We start from the raw sequence: 18,565 nt of genomic DNA on the forward strand, positions 1-18,565 counted from the left end.
GATGAGACGTGCTATAGCGGAGGGCTTTCACTGCACCTGGAACTGCTCCTCTAGTTTCTCTCTCAGGGTGTTCAGCTTATCTAGGCTTTTGCAGAGATAAACATGGCCGTGGAACTTGATGAAGGCCTTAATGAAATCAGACACGCTCCATTTTGTTTTGACCTCATCACGGCTGTGGGTTAAAGAGACGCGAGAGAATCAAGCACTAGTTTCATACTTGCCAGCTAAATATTATGATCGTGTAAATGTAAATGTCAAAGACAGTCTGACCTCTCAAGGGCCTTGGAAAGAGCTTTCTGTAGGTTGGTGGAGGCAGCAGGAAATGGGAATTTGACAGCAATGCTCCTGCAGTAGTAGAAGATGGTGGTAAGGTGGTCTCCTTTGGAGGAGGCCAGTATGGCCAGCTGATTGTAAGGTTGACCTGAGAGCAGAAGGAGTTAATGTTTTAATTGTCAGTGGTGTGCTTGAGAATGTGAAAACATGCAGATACCAACCATTGGAGGGAACGAGCTGAGCTGCATGTCTGTAGTACGACTCTGCCTGGCTGGTTTGGTTCCGATAACGTGCTGTGAGTTGAGTAAAATAAACCACAACCAATCAAATCCTCCAGTGAAGTTCATTCCAAGCATCCAAATATTTCATATTTATAAAAGCAGGAGAACTGGGGCCTGTACCATGAAGCCGGTTTAGTTGGCTAGGCAGATATGTTTAAGCTTAGTTTGTGCTAATCCTGGGTGCCATTAAAGTGGTTTGGCTTTTAGCAGTGTTCATCTCAATAGTAACTAACGCTCCACAGCTAACCTGCTCCAGGGCAGGTTATGTTCTGGATAAGAGACCTCAAACTGAAATTGGACCAATCAGCTGTGAGCAAAGTGACACGCCTCTGATGCAATGAAGCCTGTTTCTACTCCACATTAAAGAACACTACATAGCAAATGCCAAATAAAGACTAAAGCGTCTGGCTTTTATCAATGCTTATTTATAATAATAAATAATTTTGAATGATTTGGATATCATTTATGTAATTATTATACCTGTAATCAACTACACATGTATCATTTTAGTTAATCAATCATTAATAGGCACTTAGTTGAAATTAATATAAATAGCCTATACGAAGGTCATACAAATAAGCTTTAAAATCAATAAATAAAGCTATAAAAATGACTACATTACTCAATTCTCTATATAATCAACTAAACTAACTTCATCACTTTTACTTGCATTGACGTATAATATTTTCTTTAAGTTGTACTCTTTTATAGACGGCTCTTTTCTTCTTGCAGTGTAAATGTGTTTAAATTCTTAATATGTTTGAAGAGAGAATGATCCAGAGCGTGTGATTGGCTGTTCACTGCTGATGATGTCACAGCTAAACTCAGGATCAAAGCCTGAGTTGACAGAGAAAGCTGATGATCAGCATCATGGGACCAACAAAGCCTGAATAGATAGGTTTGGTGAACTGTAAACTAATCCTGTAACCCTGAGTTTGTTAAACCCCATCATGGTAGCGGCCCCTGGTCTGCTGATGCTCTAGGGCCCTCACCGATGTCTCCGAGGTGGACCAGGCAGTGCTGGCAGATGTAGGAGCAGGAGCTGGGCTGGGGCTTCACTATGGCGCTGGTGCTGCTCTGTTTATTGCTGATGATGCCAAGCTGAGATGATTTCACACGACACGGCAAGTCCACATTAAACACCGTGCACAGCTCCTGCAACAACTGAGAAGACAGAAAGAGATTTTAGAAAACAATAATTAAACATAATAACTGAGAGCTTGTTTCAACCACAACCACATCAATAAATGTGACCCTGGAGCACAACAGCAGTCATAATGGAGATGTACAGATCATCTTCAGCTGAATAAATCATCTCTCACTGATGTATGGTTTGTTAGGATAGGACAATATTTGAACATCTGAGGGTGCAAAAACATCTAAAACATGAGAAAATCTCCTTTAAAGTTGTGTAAATGAAGTCCTTAGCAATGCATATTACTACTAATAATTAGGGCTGGGCAAAGCGGGTGATTCATTTTTTCAGTTTAACGCATTAAAAATATTAAATGCAATGCAGCGTCCGTTGTTATATACATTTTTGGCTAGCGTTTCATTATATGATCTCGCTCTTATTCTTGTAAATGCTTTTAAACAATCCAAGCGCAACAAGACACAAGAACGCGCTGTGTGTCAATGTCCTGTCTGTGTGTGTGTGTGTGTGTGTGTGTGTGTGTGTGTGTGTGTGTGTGTGTGTGTGTGTGTGTGTGTGTGTGTCTCATGCCAGCTGGGACACCCTGACACACACACACACACACACACACACACACAGACTCGTGTCAGTCTCGTGCACACATCGAGTTCTCTTTCGCTCTTGAGCAAACAATAACACAGACAATGTTGCCTAAACGCAGTTTTGTCGAGTATTCTCATATTAGGAGTCTTAGATTAGCTGAATAACGTCCTAAATTAACTTAAAGAGTTGTGATGATGAGATGGGGGAGGGGGGTGAAATGCTGTTTCATGCATACTGAGATTTTTACACTGTTAAAGCCGTGGATTCCCATCCTAAACATGGAAAAGGTTTTTTTTGTTAATTTTTTTAAGGTGGACGTTTGATGGAGTATTTCTGTGCCAAAAATACTCCTTCCAGTTTCTCATAAGTTTTTTCGAGTATGGGTCTGTGTGACGTCAGATGGGGCGGAATGTCCTTGTACGGGATCAACAGTGTCACCAATGATGTGTGTTTTTGGTTGTCAGGTCAAGACAACCCTGCACAGCTTCCCAAGAACCCAGGATTAATGGGACAGTGGATGGAGTTTGTTTTTCCGGAGCGGGAGTTGTGCAAGTGTTTGTTTGTTCCCTGAATTTCGACGACGATGGTTTATGAACAAGGCCCAGTTCAACTCCTGACCTGTAGCTGGTCTAATGCTGATAGATGGAGCGGCCCCAGCGATTAAAGTTCACAGTCGTGCGGTGGAAGCAGGCGGTGAGTAAAACTGCTTCAAATGTCTTTGATTTGTTAGCAATCGATTCCATTGTTTTTCTCTGTAAACATGCATAGCTCAGCGCAATAGCTGCGCGCTCGTGATTCTTTAGCTCCGCCCACACGATACACCTCCAGCCACTCGGCTTTTTTCGGAAAGACTCGGTACAGCTAGGGCTGTAATCAACCAAAGAAAATCTTGGTCGACTGGAGTCCTGAAATTTTCAACTAAAAATCGACTAAAAATGACGTTAGGAAAAAAAAAGTTAAATTAATTAGCTGCGCACCGTGCGCAGTACTTGGTAGCCTTGTTGTCTGCATAAATTAATTATAAATAAACATAAAAAACTAGTAGGCTATTTGCAGTATATTAAATAGTTTTTGAGCTGATTATTTTGCACTGAAATGAGTCTGACACACGAGTCTGTCAGCTCTGACAGCGTCGCATCAAGTGCACCTGTGCAATATCATAGCCTATGACTTCCCAAAATATAGTACTATTGTCAACTAGATATCATCACAAGAACTTTTGAGGAATATGCAACATAATTTAGACAATTGTTTTTGTCATATGTATTATAATAACTGACAGACAGTATAATTTCAGCCGCTCTGTGCAGCTCAAACGTTAGGAGCTCAGCTTCGCGGCTGAGACACGAAGAGACTATTAACTTAAAGCTTTTACTCTTAAACACAAAAGGCACGTCCACTTTAATAAAAAAGGAATATTTATTAAACAAGCCAGATCAAGAGCAGAAAAAACGCTCTCACGATTAAATAAATAATATAAGTTACAGAAAACTAGCCTTCTTCAATCTGTCTCTCTTCTCCAGTGGGTTGGGCTAATCCAAAAGTGAAAACAATGGGGGTGTTCTGAAGGCAGACTCATACCTGTGAAACAGGTGCTCTGAAAACACCCCCATTAGCAATTAGTGCTGTCCACCTGTTGAAATGAACGCGGCGCGGCAAAACTGATGAAATGAACGCGGCAAAACGGACAGTACAGATCCACTTTTGCGGCACGACTGAAGCGTGGTGTTGTGACGCTTCCCCTCATATGTATGTTGATGGGCGTTCCTCAAGTTTACCGCTATGGGTGTGCGTTTGAGCCAGCGGGAATGAAAAACAAAGGACCGGCGAGAGACTTCTCTTCGCCAGTTGGTTGGGCCAATCCAAAAGAAGTGAAAACAATGGGGGTGTTCTGAAGGCAGACTGATACCTGTGAAACAGGGGTGCTCTGAAAACACCCCCATTAGCAATTAGTGCTTTCCACCTGATTAAATGAACGCGGCGCGGCAAAACTGATGAAATGAACGCGGCAAAAACTAATGAAATGAACGCTGAAAAAAATCGACCAATCAAAATTTTGGTCGAGCCAGAACGTATCGACCAATAATCGACTAATCGACTGGGAGATTACAGCCCTAGGTACAGCGTATCTTTCTTTTATAAATATAATAAAACTAAAGACTTTTCGGAGATATGAAAGATGCAATACTACTCTATAGGTACTAAAGATTGACATGAGATTGGCTGAAAATGAGTGTCTCCACCCCCCCCCCCCTTAATGTTCATCACAGAACAACGGGAACAGAGAAAAGTGTAGCTTTAATGATGATTAATCTTTATTTAATTTATTATTTATGCAGTTAAGAAATGTTGAAAGTGTTGATAATTATTACATTTCTGTACATGTCTAGCAGGGAAGGCCACGGGTAGATATAACATTTATTATAATGGGGTTATGCAAAGATTGTTTTAAGTTCACTTAAATTAAAAGTAATTTTTTTAAAGCCTAAATCTTTCAGTTATACTGTAATGTAACGTCATTAATGTTTCATAGAGACTTTAGTATCAGTTATACTGGCCGTCATTCATAAAAAGATATATGATATTACAAAAAATATGCTTTCTTTAAATTGTTTCTACATTAATTTGGAGAGTAACTGAAATTAATACAATATCAAACTCAAATTTTTTTAATTAATTAGTTTAAAAAATGTAATTGATTCCCAGCACTACTAATAATACATTTATGATATGAACATTGACCAAATATCTTCATGGAACATGATCTTAATATCCTCATGATTTTTGGCATAAAGAAAAATGGATAATTTTGACCCATGCGATGCCGCAGATATACCCGTGAGACGCAGCACTGCTGTGTGTGTGTTGTGTGTGTGTGTTGTGTGTGTGTGTTGTGTGTGTGTGTTGTGTGTGTGTTGTGTGTGTGTGTTACTTGTGTGTAGAATCCGCTGGCTGCCTCCAGGAACAGGGAGAGGTTGGCCTGGACTTCACTGCGATTGGGGTTGGCCCTGTTCTTAGCTTGGCTCTGTAGTGTTGTTATCTGATTCTTAAAAGCATGATTCCAGCTGAAACACAACACACAAACTCAGACAAAGTGTGTAAATCATTCTGCAATGCATCTTCCCTGGTGTTCTTACAGATCTTGCTCCACTTTCTTGTCCAGGGCGTACTCCAGGTCGGTCACCAGCATCTTCTGGTACAGGTCCTGAAGAGCCTGGCGTGATGTCCACACCTCCGCCGCCCCGAGCTTAGAGTCTGCAGGACATGAGGAACATGTTAAACTCTGCCCTCTCACAGCCTTTCAGATCTGCTCGTCTTAAAGGGTCAGTTCAGCCAAAACTGTAAATTGTGTCATTAAAGCTACACTGTGTAACTTTTTTAGTCTATTCTTAGCTAAAAACACTTAGTTCTGTCAAAAATATATGAGCTCATTAATGTATATTTACTTCTTTCAAGTAATAAAGTATTCTCGTAAGTTTATAATATGCCATTGAAAATACATAAGGTAATGGGATCTAACGGTGGTCGCCATGTTGCCCCTCCATCTTGAAAGTACATTAGCCAAAGAGGGACATACCCGTAAATTCAAGCTTCGCCTTTCGCGTTTTAACCGGTTTTAATACTCGATGGCACTGTACAAAATTCTCTGCCTCGCGCATGTGCGCATCAACTTGTTCAGACTTGTCTGGTGCATGTGCAGAGAGTTTTCATCTCAGCAGCGTCCAGTAACAGAGTTATACGGAGTTTTCCTGGCTTGTTTATTCCTCAAAAGTCTGTTTTTCCTTGTGTGGTATTTCTGTGCGTTAATAACTCCGTAAGTAATAATAGTTATTGTCATTGTAGATGTGTTTCAGAGTGTGTCATCATGTAATTCAGTTGATGTTACCTCAGAAGTATTTTTGTGTCAACATACAATAGCGTAATGCTCACCTATTTGAATAATCATTCAGTTATTTTGTTATGAACAATGTTTATTCGTTTTTAGAAAATATTGGCTTGTAATGTATGTTGATGGAAATATGTATCAGGTCTGATCGGCATATTAACAATTGTTATACAGAGCGCACTGCAGTGCTAACGTTAAAGCGGCGCACACACTTTTGTAACCGGACACCGCTTGTTAGCAGCGGCAGCTCCGCTCCTTTTAATGCAGCTGCATTTAGCGCCTATATATGGTACAATAACTGGTTTACGGTTACATTATACAAATGTAACTTATAAGTATAGTTATACAGTTCTTAACTGTGTATGTATATTTACCATCCTTATTTGTTCTCTCACAGAAACCACATTTATGTACATATCCACGCAAACCTGTTTATGCCTTGCAATTGGATGACTGAATAAACATTACTATCATCAAAGTTCACTCTGGATTAGCTGCAGTTCTTTCTAGCCGAATAATTAGGCCAGTTGAGTTCCAACCATCCCACTGCGCACAGAATATCCCACAGGCACCGGGTCGAATGTGGACGAGGTCGAACTGGAAGCCATGTTAATCTTGGACTAAATCGGCCACCGTAGGAGTTGAAACGAAATCGGAATTGAGAGGAACAGAAACAAAAATTCACTGGATGGTCATATACCTTTTCACCACTAGATGGGGGAAAATATCACACAGTGTAGCTTTAATGACTGAGCCTCATGTGGTTGGACACCCGTCAGACCTCCGTTCATCTTCAGACACAAATGAAGATATTTTAGTGTAAATCTGATGCTCTGAAAGGCCTCCATTGGCTCAACTTTACACTCTCAAGACCCTTAAAAGACACTAAAGACTAAAGTTACAAAGTCCATCTCACTACAGCGGCTCTACAATAACTTTATGAAGACGAGAATAGTTTTTGTGCGAAAAAAACCCTAAATAATGACTTATATAGTGATGACGATTTCAAAACACGCCATCATGAAGCTTCGAAGCGTTATGAATCAGTGAGTCGATTCAGCGGTTCAGAGCGTTATGAATCAGTGAGTCGATTCAGCGGTTCAGAGCGTTATGAATCAGTCGAATCATGATTCGGATCGCGTGTCAAACTGCTGAAATTTGGCGATCCAAACTGCTGAATCGACTCACTGATTCATAACGCTCTGAACCGCTGAACCGACTCACTGATTCATAACGCTCTGAACCGCTGAATCGACTCACTGATTCATAATGCTCTGAACCGCTGAACCGACTCACTGATTCATAACGCTCTGAACCGCTGAACCGACTCACTGATTCATAACGCTCTGAACCGCTGAATCGACACACTGATTCATAACGCTCTGAACCGCTGAACCGACTCACTGATTCATAATGCTCTGAACCGCTGAATCGACTCACTGATTCATAATGCTCTGAACCGCTGAATTGACTCACTGATTCATAACGCTCTGAACCGCTGAACCGACTCACTGATTCATAATGCTCTGAACCGCTGAATCGACTCACTGATTCATAACGCTATGAACCGCTGAACCGACTCACTGATTCATAACGCTCTGAACCGCTGAACCGACTCACTGATTCATAACGCTCTGAACCGCTGAATCGACTCACTGATTCATAACGCTTCGAAGCTTCATGATGCCGTGTTGTGAAATCGTCATCACTATACAAGTCATTATTTAGGGTTTTTTTGTGCACAGAAACTATTCTCGTCTTCATAAAGTTATTGTAGAGCCGCTGTAGTGAGATGGACTTTGTAACTTTAGTCTTTAGTGTCTTTTAAGGGTCTTGAGAGTGTAAAGTTGAGCCAATGGAGGCCTTTCAGAGCATCAGATTTACACTAAAATATCTTCATTTGTGTCTGAAGATGAACGGAGGTCTGACGGGTGTCCAACCACATGAGGCTCAGTCATTAATCACACAATTTACATTTTTGGCTGAACTAACCCTTTAAACCACATCCAATGCCATGGTTACCAAAGTGACAGGGATAAGATGACAAACACGCCTCTAATAATGTGCAAGCATTGCCATATAGAAGATTATTAGTCAGATAAGCACATCAATATCATGCACAGAAGTACAGCGAGTGAGTAGAGTAGAGATGTACCTGTCATGTCCGCCTTCAGGGCCTCTGCCTGCCTGCTCAAAACAACACATCAATATGTTAATGAGGAGATGATTTAAGAGCCAATCATTGGGTCTGGTGAGCATCTCAGCTTCAGTCTTGCGCACACACACACACACACGCACACACACACACACTCACTCACACACACACTCAAGGCCGTTGTGCAGCTGATTTATTATTGTTTATTGATTTTGCACTGTGAATTTGCACTGTCAGTTCTGTTTTTGAATAAAAGATTGGTTTTATTTATTTATTTTTAATCCGATTAATCGAAAAATAATCTACAGATTAATCGATTATTAAAATGATTGTAAGTTGCAGCCCTAATGTAAATATATATATCTTTGAATCTGCATTAGAGATACACTAGGGGTGTCAATTTTAGGGATGGCCATTTTCCAAAATATTGTATTCGAATATTTGGCCTCATAAAAAACTAATATTCGAATATTTAAATGACGTTATTTTGAGAAACTTAGAAAGACGTCATTTTTTTATTCATCAAGTTGTTAACCTTAACGTTAGTGCAGTAATCGTTAACCTTAACCTCTTAAATCTGAAGCGGCGGGTTATCACGCATCTTAACCAACACAAAATATGTGTGTTATAAAGCTAGACGTTTGGCTTTAGTGATTATAGGGAATATCACCATCCCTTAAGTGCTCTTAAATTTGCTCACATATAGACGTGCACTTAGTGCTGGGCGATATACCGGTTCATACCGAATACCGGTATTTATTTTTGTTATGATATGAATTTTGATGATACCGCAATACCGGTATATGTCGCTAAACAACGTTCGGAACGCGGCGCAGCGCGTCATTGTTTGAGAGGGGACCGATTTCACTGTTGCACTGTACTGGTGAGAGCAGTCAGAACACAGCTGAGATCGCATCTAAAGCCTATGGCTGAATCCGAATCTGAAACCCCTATACCCTCGTTCACTATTCCCTACGTTATCACATTATTTGAAGGAGTGAATGAAAACGAGTGCGTGAAGTCGGACAACCGTTGTGTGTACATCGGCTGCACACTCGTTATTGCGGTGTGATGTGGGATAGACTGAGTGCACTCAATAACGTCCAATGGTTTCGGACACCACTACAAAGCGCTGTCCCCTCCAAATAATGCCCTATTTGAAGTTATAGGGGGCTATTTCTGATTCAGCCCTTGATTATAGCGGAGAAACTACACGCGGCGCGCGCGAGAGAGCAGTTTCTGCGCGGAGCGCCGTGATGAGATTAACAGCGTTCTCCTCATGGATCATATTGCACATATATAGGCCGGTGCGAGCGCGTTTAAGTTTTTAATGGACATATTTCATATACTATAGTGCTCTGAACAAGTACCAGAAGCGTGTATGCGCACATATTTCATCACATCTTCTTCAAATTAAATGTGCACTGATTTGGCTACACTGAACCATATGATCACGACCACTATGACACGATCGATTATTCTGCTATACAAAAGACAATGAATGATGCAAGTTAATAAATAAACTGACAATTCAAAGAAGAATGGGCAAAAAAGTAACTGCTTTATTCTTTCTGTTAAACTGATGTGTGTCATTTGTTCAGAGAGTGCTCTTAAATGTATTGCAAATATCCGCGTTTCTCCCTCGTTTTGTCAGTTTGTTGTTATATATGGTTAGATTTTTAAAATGCTTAAAGGTGAACTATGTAGGATTTTTGCAGTAAAACATCCAGAAATCACTAGGCCAGTGTTATATATTTTGTTCAGATGAGTACTTAGAATATCCCAAATGTTTTAAACTATTTGTAATTCGTGAGAAAATTGCTATTTTAACCGAGGAGCCGGGACGTGTGAGCTATGCGTGTGAGGGAGACGCCTGTCGATTGCGTCATATCTGCGTCACCCTCGGTCTCCGGTTTTATTCAGTGAAACACTTTACTCTCACTGCAGAGTGAACAAGTGTCATAGCAGCCGCCGAGCGAACGTCATAACTTCCTTTTCAACACACTCAGATATATCTAATACGATAAACAGAGCTGCGTTACCTCACACTCAGCACTGGAGAAGAGGAAGTGGCGCCGGCAACCGTGTCATAATAAAAGTCCCGCCAGCGACTCTGCCATAATAACAGTCCCGCTCTTCAATCGCTCCTGCGGCCTTGCTCAGCTCCACAACACTCGGTCCTGCTCTGCTTCACTACAGTAATGTTAATAATCGCATCCATCAACATGATTTCTGCCCGAGTCCTATCCTGACTGTTTCCCACCGGCTGTGAGGTGAAGACCACATGTCCCGAGATTCTGCGCTCAAACGTGGCGTCATCAAACTACGCCTTTGTTATGAACAGGCGACCTCTAGTGGACAGAAAAGTTACATAGTGTAGCTTTAAGGTGCCCTCAACTCTGTTTTTTTTTCTATCTGTGGTCATATTTTAATATTCATGTGCCTGTAATGAGTGTGTTGTAGGTCTATGTTTTATTGTCTCTCCATAGCATAATTTTGTGGGGCTTTGCAAACCTGTATTAACTCTAGTGTGGAGTTTTTCTACAATATTCACCCGTCATGACAGTAAAACAGGGCATTCCAGTCAATCTACTGCAGTATTTCCTCTCTCAATCAGTAGAAAATGTGGTTAACACCCGGTCATGCATAGGGGAAAAAATACCGTCATATACCGTGAAACCGATATAATTTAGAAAAATACCGTGATATATATTTTTGGTCATACCGCCCAGCACTACGTGCACTATATCATAGTGTGAAATGATTGGTCTACTCTGCTGTGATTGGTCTACTCTGCTCTGATTGGTCTACTCTGCTGTGATTGGTCTACTCTGCTGTGATTGGTCTACTCTGCTGTGATTGGTCTACTCTGCTCTGATTGGTCTACTCTGCTGTGATTGGTCTACTCTGCTCTGATTGGTCTACTCTGCTGTGATTGGTCTACTCTGCTCTGATTGGTCTACTCTGCTGTGATTGGTCTACTCTGCTCTGATTGGTCTACTCTGCTGTGATTGGTCTACTCTGCTCTGATTGGTCTACTCTGCTGTGATTGGTCTACTCTGCTCTGATTGGTCTACTCTGCTGTGATTGGTCTACTCTGCTCTGATTGGTCTACTCTGCTGTGATTGGTCTACTCTGCTCTGATTGGTCAGATGGCTCAGTCTGCTGTGATTGGTCTACTCTGCTGTGATTGGTCAGATGGCTCAGTCTGCTGTGATTGGTCTACTCTGTTGTGATTGGTCTACTCTGCTCTGATTGGTCAGATGGCTCAGTCTGCTGTGATTGGTCTACTCTGCTCTGATTGGTCAGATGGCTCAGTCTGCTGTGATTGGTCTACTCTGCTCTGATTGGTCAGATGGCTCAGTCTGCTGTGATTGGTCTACTCTGCTCTGATTGGTCAGATGGCTCAGTCTGCTGTGATTGGTCTACTCTGCTCTGATTGGTCTACTCTGCTGTGATTGGTCTACTCTGCTGTGATTGGTCTACTCTGCTCTGATTGGTCAGATGCCTCAGTCTGCTGTGATTGGTCTACTCTGCTCTGATTGGTCAGATGCCTCAGTCTGCTGTGATTGGTCTACTCTGCTGTGATTGGTCAGGTGGCTCAGTCTGCTGTGATTGGTCTACTCTGCTGTGATTGGTCAGATGGCTCAGTCTGCTGTGATTGGTCTACTCTGCTCTGATTGGTCAGGTGGCTCAGTCTGCTGTGATTGGTCAGATGCCTCAGTCTGCTGTGATTGGTCTACTCTGCTGTGATTGGTCAGATGCCTCAGTCTGCTGTGATTGGTCTACTCTGCTGTGATTGGTCAGATGGCTCAGTCTGCTGTGATTGGTCTACTCTGCTGTGATTGGTCAGATGCCTCAGTCTGCTGTGATTGGTCTACTCTGCTGTGATTGGTCAGATGGCTCAGTCTGCTGTGATTGGTCTACTCTGCTCTGATTGGTCAGGTGGCTCAGTCTGCTGTGATTGGTCTACTCTGCTGTGATTGGTCAGATGGCTCAGTCTGCTGTGATTGGTCTACTCTGCTGTGATTGGTCAGATGGCTCAGTCTGCTGTGATTGGTCTACTCTGCTGTGATTGGTCAGATGGCTCAGTCTGCTGTGATTGGTCTACCGCATACAGAGCATATTTCGGAAACAAACAGAACTGAACTCCAGCTCCGCCCAGAGGCTTCCTAAAGCTCAGAGATTAATGTACACACTTGATTTTAAAAATCTAACCCTATATAACAACACACTGACTAAACCAGGCAGAATCGCGGAGGAACATTTAAAAGGAGTTTGAGTTTATATGTTTATCTGTTAGCCTTGGTTAATGCACTATGAGCTAACATGAATGATCAAGATAAATTGTATTGCTCATATTAATACATGCATAATGCATATCGCTCATGTGAGCTACACATCCTCGTTGCTCAGGGACTGAAATGTGCACGCATGCTTCTAGGTTATAGGTAAAGAAACTAATTTGACCTGTAATATTTTAATGTTTAAATTATTTTCTGAAGAATTTGTTCTCATTTTAATATTCATATTTATATGTTTTTAATTTAGCACATTTTCATGGATCAGTAGTGTTTTTTATTTCTTGTTATAAAGTTCTGCACTGTTTTACTTATGTTTTACCGGTCGATGAATCGGTTATCGGCGAGTGCGGTCCCACTAGTTATGTCTATAATCCACTATCGGTCGTCCTCTACTCTTTATTAACGTGCATCGTCTTCTGTGCAGCAGAATAACCCATAGTGTCATCGCGGTTATGATCAGATCTACAGTGTCCATAGCATAACAACATTTGACTTTTCGACTGCAGAAAGAAACACATGGACATCTTGGAGGACATGAGGGTGAGGAAACTATCAGCAAAAGTTGATTTAAAAGTGAACTAATCCTTTAAAGCGGTTTCACAAGCGAAAAAGTTTATTTATTATTTATTCAAAAAACTAATTTAATTTAGGATAATATATTTTTTACCCTTAATTTCCATGATCTAAAGAATTAAAAGGTTGTCATTTGAAAGCGTGTAGGTCTGCATTATTATGCGGTTATATTAGGATTATATATATTATATTATATTATATTATAAAATATAATATAATAGGATTATATTTTTAACCTGTCCCTCTCCCTGTCTGTGGTCCCCACATGCTTCAAAACGTCCACCATTGTTCCTGTACCGAAGCAAGCAAAAACCACCTGCTTAAACGACTGGCGTCCTGTTGCTCTGACCCCCATCATCAGCAAATGCTTTGAGAGACTAGTCAGAAACCACATCTGCTCTGTTCTCCCCCCCTCACTGGACCCACTGCAGTTTGCATACCGCAAAAACCGCTCCACTGATGATGCCATTTCATCCACTATTCACACTGCTCTCTCCCACCTGGAAAAGAGGAACACATATGTGAGAATGCTGTTTGTAGACTACAGCTCAGCATTCAACACCATTGTGCCCTCCATACTTGACATGAAACTCCGGGCTCTCGGCTTAAACAGCCTGTTATGCAGCTGGATCCTGGACTTCCTGTCAAACAGACGCCAGGTGGTCAGAATGGGCAGTAACATCTCCTCACCACTGACTCTCAACACTGGAGCCCCTCAGGGCTGTGTTCTCAGCCCACTCCTGTACTCCTTGTACACACATGACTGTGTGGCAACCCACAGCTCCAACACCATCATCAAGTTTGCTGACGATACGACGGTGGTAGGTCTCATCACTGACAATGATGAAACGGCCTACAGAGAGGAGGTGCACACTCTGACACGGTGGTGTCAGGAGCACAACCTCTCCCTCAACGTCAGCAAGACCAAGGAGCTGGTGGTGGACTTCAGGAGGAATGAGAGAGAACACCGCCCCATCACCATCGATGGAGCACCGGTGGAGAGAGTCAGCAGCTTCAAGTTCCTCGGTGTCCACATCACAGAGGAACTCTCATGGTCCGTCCACTCCGAGGCCGTTGTGAAGAAGGCTCATCAGCGCCTTTTCTTCCTGCGACGGCTGAGGAGGTTTGGAATGAACCGCCACATCCTCACACGCTTCTACACCAGCACTACAGAGAGCCTGCTGACTGGCTGCATCACCACCTGGTACGGCAACAGTACCGCCCGCAGCCGCAAAGCCCTGCAAAGGGTAGTGCGTACGGCCAGCTGCATCATCGGAGGTGAGCTTCCCTCCCTCCAGGACATTTATGTCAGGCGGTGTGTGAAGAGAGCTCAGAGGATCATCAGAGACTCTAGCCACCCGAACCATGGGCTGCTCTCACTGCTGCCATCAGGCAGACGGTACCGCAGCATCAGATCACGCACCAGCCGACTCCAGAACAGCTTCTTCCCACAAACAATCAGACTCCTTAACTCTTGACCCATCAGGATCATAACACACACTGGACAGAATATCACTCAGCACAACCCACTGTAGATAAACACACATTATATACACATTTATATAATTTATTATTTATCATATATCATATAGCACCTATTGTACATTGGATCTCTACTGTGAATAATAATGGATACTGTACATTGTATATTATTATTACTATTATAGCTTAATGTATACTGTTTAATGTATGTTTAGTGTATATTGTTTAAAGTATATGTATATTGTAAGTATGTGTATATTGGTTAAAGCTGTGAGAACTACACTCACATTGTGTAAATTATTTATTGTAGTGTTTACTGTGCTGTGAGTAATTGTGGGCGCATCAGATGTGTAATCTGATGCTGCTTTAAATGTTGTACATGTCATGACTGCTATGTTGCTCGGAACTGCACCAAGAATTTCACCTGCTGTTGCACTTGTGTACATGGCTGTGTGACAATAAAGTGATTTGATTTGATTTTTTTTTTTTTTTTTTGATTTTTATATATTCAGTGGCATTAAATGACAATAATAGCGTTTATCGCAATTATTTCTGGGACGATATTTCGTGAAACAAAAAGCAGTTATCGTGACAGGCCTAGCGGTATCATCAAAATAATATCATAACAGAAATAAACAGCAGTATAGGGTATGAAGCACTGAAGCTTCAAAAACAAACCTCTCTCTATTCTTTACCTTTACTCAAAGTAGTAAGAACGACAGATTAGGTCATGATGTCACAACGAAACGGCTTGAGACTCGTTTGAGAAACAATTCAACTCTTACTTTAGAGATGATACTGTTATAAACACTGCACTTTCAGATGTAAAGCTTCGCAGGAAGGTCATTATCAAACATCGCTGAATATCCCATAAACATTTCACAATCCTCTCAGAGAGCCGTGAGGAGATCAGTGTGTGTGTGTGTGTGTGTGTGTGTGTGTGTGTGTGTGTGTGTGTGTGTGGTCAGGAGAGTTCAGCTTCAAACTTTAAATCCTTGATTTTGAAATATGCTGGGCTATCCTCAGTTGACCAGTCACATTACCGTCATTTACACAGTTCTGTAAGACGTCAAATTACTGCTACCATATCTGCATTTAGGCACCACCATCATCACCAACAACACCATCTTCATCAACAACACCATCACCATCTTCATCTCTACACCACCATCATCATCATCATCACCATCTTCATCTGTACACCACCACCATCATCATCAACACCATCACCATCTTCATCTCTACACCATCACCATCTTCATCTCTACACCACCATCATCATCAACAACACCATCAGCATCATCATCTGTACACCATCATCATCATCAACACCATCATCATCTTCATCTCTACACCATCATCAGCATCATCAACACCATCATCATCACCATCCTCATCATCACTCCTCCTCATCCATGGGCTCACAGCCTCTCCTGATCAGCCACACACACACACACACACACACACACACACACACACACACACACACACACACACGCTGTTATGAACCAGCTCAAGGTTCCTGAAGCTTCTCAGATCCCAGACTTTCCCACAGTCTAACGAGCCTCTTCAGAAACACGTGTTGATCTGGATCTGAATGTGTGTCCGAGTGACACGAACTAAACAAGGTCTCACACACACACACACACACACACACTTATCTTCCACATAACTAACATAAAGCTTTAAACGCGCAGTCATAAACCCCTGTCGGCTCTATCGCTGCCGCTCGCTATCCGGCAGCCGGAAAGGGGAATCTCTCCGAACCCTTGTGGTGTTTTCGCCAGTCTAATACTGAAGGATAAGAACTCCGTGACTAATGTGTGGATCATGTGTAGCCGGACTGCTTTCTGCCTTCATCCAGTGGTGTTTGTAGCTAACGCGGGCTAGCACAGCTAGCATGCCCTCCCACACCAGCTCCGCGAACACACGGACTCTCGCCAGATAAAGCCAATGTCTCGATCTGCCTCGTCACACATCTATCAGTGTTTTCTGGTTAGAGTTAGAGCAATACGCCTTCCACTTCTGCTTGTGTTCAGTTTCGTGTCTCGTTTACAGGCTAGCATGCTAACTAGCCTAGCGTCTAGCTCTGACAGCCAATGCTAGCCGAACAACATTCCGATAAACCGCCCCCGGCCTGAGGGATACACACACGGACTCGGTCGCCCGCTCGGGTCTGGGGATCTCCCGGTGGTACTCACCGTAAGTACTGGGCGCAGAGGTTCATCCTGTCGGATCGCCAGTGTTTTAGACAACGACAGGTTCACAGGCTAAGTCTACTCCCGTCGCCATATTGTCCATCACAGCGTCATCGCAGAAACGGTCCAGACGTACACAGAAGAGCGCGCTGAAACACGTCACAGGCCCCGCCCCCTCACTGACAGACACCACAGGTCTAGCTTTCCTGATTTGGGCTCCTATACAGTTTTTATTCGGAACAATCAAAATATTTTATATAAAAATAGAACGTTATTTTTTGACCAGTGGTTTAAAACAACAAACAAAAATGTTGGGTTAAAAATGAACAAACCAAGCGAATGGGTTGTTTTAAATCAGTGATTGAAACTATTGTTTAAAAATGTCTGTATTTCTTGCTTAAAATGAACCCAAAGTATGTTTGAACATTTATTAATATGTTTAGTAAATGAACATTATTCATAAAATTAATAAATCATAATTAAACAATACACATTTATGAAATTGCTTATTAATAAATGTTCACCTTTTGATTATTATTGCTGCCTCTAGTAATTATACAATCCAAAAAAACAACCCAAAATAATAAAACAACCCAATCACTGGGTTAAAACAACCCAATCGCTGGGCAAAAACAACCCAATCGCTAAAAAAAACAATCGCTGGGCTAAAACAACCCAATCGCTGTGCTAAAACAACCCAATCGCTAAAACAACCAAATCGCTAAAAAAAAACAATCGCTGGGCTAAAACAACCCAATCGCTGGGCAAAAACAACCCAATCGCTAAAACAACCAAATCGCTAAAAAAAAACAATCGCTGGGCAAAAACAACCCAATCGCTAAAACAACCCAACCGCTGGGCAAAAACAACCCAATCGCTAAAACAACCCAACCGCTGGGCAAAAACAACCCAATCGCTAAAACAACCCAACCGCTGGGCAAAAACAACCCAATCGCTAAAACAACCCAACCGCTGGGCAAAAACAACCCAATCGCTAAAACAACCCAACCGCTGGGCAAAAACAACCCAATCGCTAAAACAACCCAACCGCTGGGCAAAAACCCAATCGCTAAAAAAAAACTATCGCTGTGCTAAAACAACCCAATCGCTAAAAAAAAACAAATCGCTGAGCTAAAACAACCCAACCGCTGGGCTAAAACAACCCAACCGCTGGGTAAAAAACAACCCAATCGCTAAAACAGCCCAATCGCTTTAAAAAAATCGCTGGGCAAAAACAACCCAATCGCTAAAAAAAAAAAAAATCTCTGGGTAAAAAACAACACAATGGCTGAGCTAAAACAGCCCAATCGCTGGGCAAAAACAACCCAATCGATAAAAAAAACAATCGCTGGGCTAAAACAACCCAACCGCTGGTTAAAAAACAACCCAATCGCTGGGCTAAAACAACCCAATCGCTGGGCTAAAACAACCCATTCGCTAAAACAACCCAATCGCTGGGCAAAAACAACCATATCGCTTAAAAAATACAATCGCTGGGCTAAAACAACCCAACCGCTGGGTAAAAAACAACCCAATCGCTAAAAAAAAACAATCGCTGGGCTAAAACAACCCAACCGCTGGGTAAAAAACAACCCAATCGCTAAAAAAAAACAATCGCTGGGCTAAAACAACCCAACCGCTGGGCTAAAAACAACCCAATCGCTAAAAAAAAACTATC

General features: G+C 42.1%; 1 protein-coding gene across 4 annotated transcripts in view; it reads right to left on the bottom strand.

Moving 5' to 3' along the window:
- smg7 (SMG7 nonsense mediated mRNA decay factor) overlaps nucleotides 1–17,008 on the bottom strand; it is a 42,515-nt gene extending 25,507 nt beyond the window's left edge. For all 4 annotated transcript variants that reach the window (XM_079818623.1, XM_079818621.1, XM_079818622.1 and 1 more), the window contains exons 1-8: nucleotides 16,891–17,008; nucleotides 8,331–8,362; nucleotides 5,427–5,544; nucleotides 5,222–5,354; nucleotides 1,547–1,718; nucleotides 495–566; nucleotides 271–421; nucleotides 37–172 (exon numbers count right to left, since the gene is read on the bottom strand). In XM_079818623.1, coding sequence (XP_079674749.1) covers nucleotides 37–172; nucleotides 271–421; nucleotides 495–566; nucleotides 1,547–1,718; nucleotides 5,222–5,354; nucleotides 5,427–5,544; nucleotides 8,331–8,362; nucleotides 16,891–16,916 — 840 coding nt within the window. In that variant the 5' untranslated portion in view covers nucleotides 16,917–17,008. The remainder of the gene's footprint in view (nucleotides 1–36; nucleotides 173–270; nucleotides 422–494; nucleotides 567–1,546; nucleotides 1,719–5,221; nucleotides 5,355–5,426; nucleotides 5,545–8,330; nucleotides 8,363–16,890) is intronic.
- Nucleotides 17,009–18,565: the final 1,557 nt, after the last annotated feature.

The sequence above is a fragment of the Gobio gobio genome (genome assembly GCF_949357685.1).
Source record: "Gobio gobio genome assembly, chromosome: 6".
NCBI lineage: Eukaryota > Metazoa > Chordata > Actinopteri > Cypriniformes > Gobionidae > Gobio > Gobio gobio.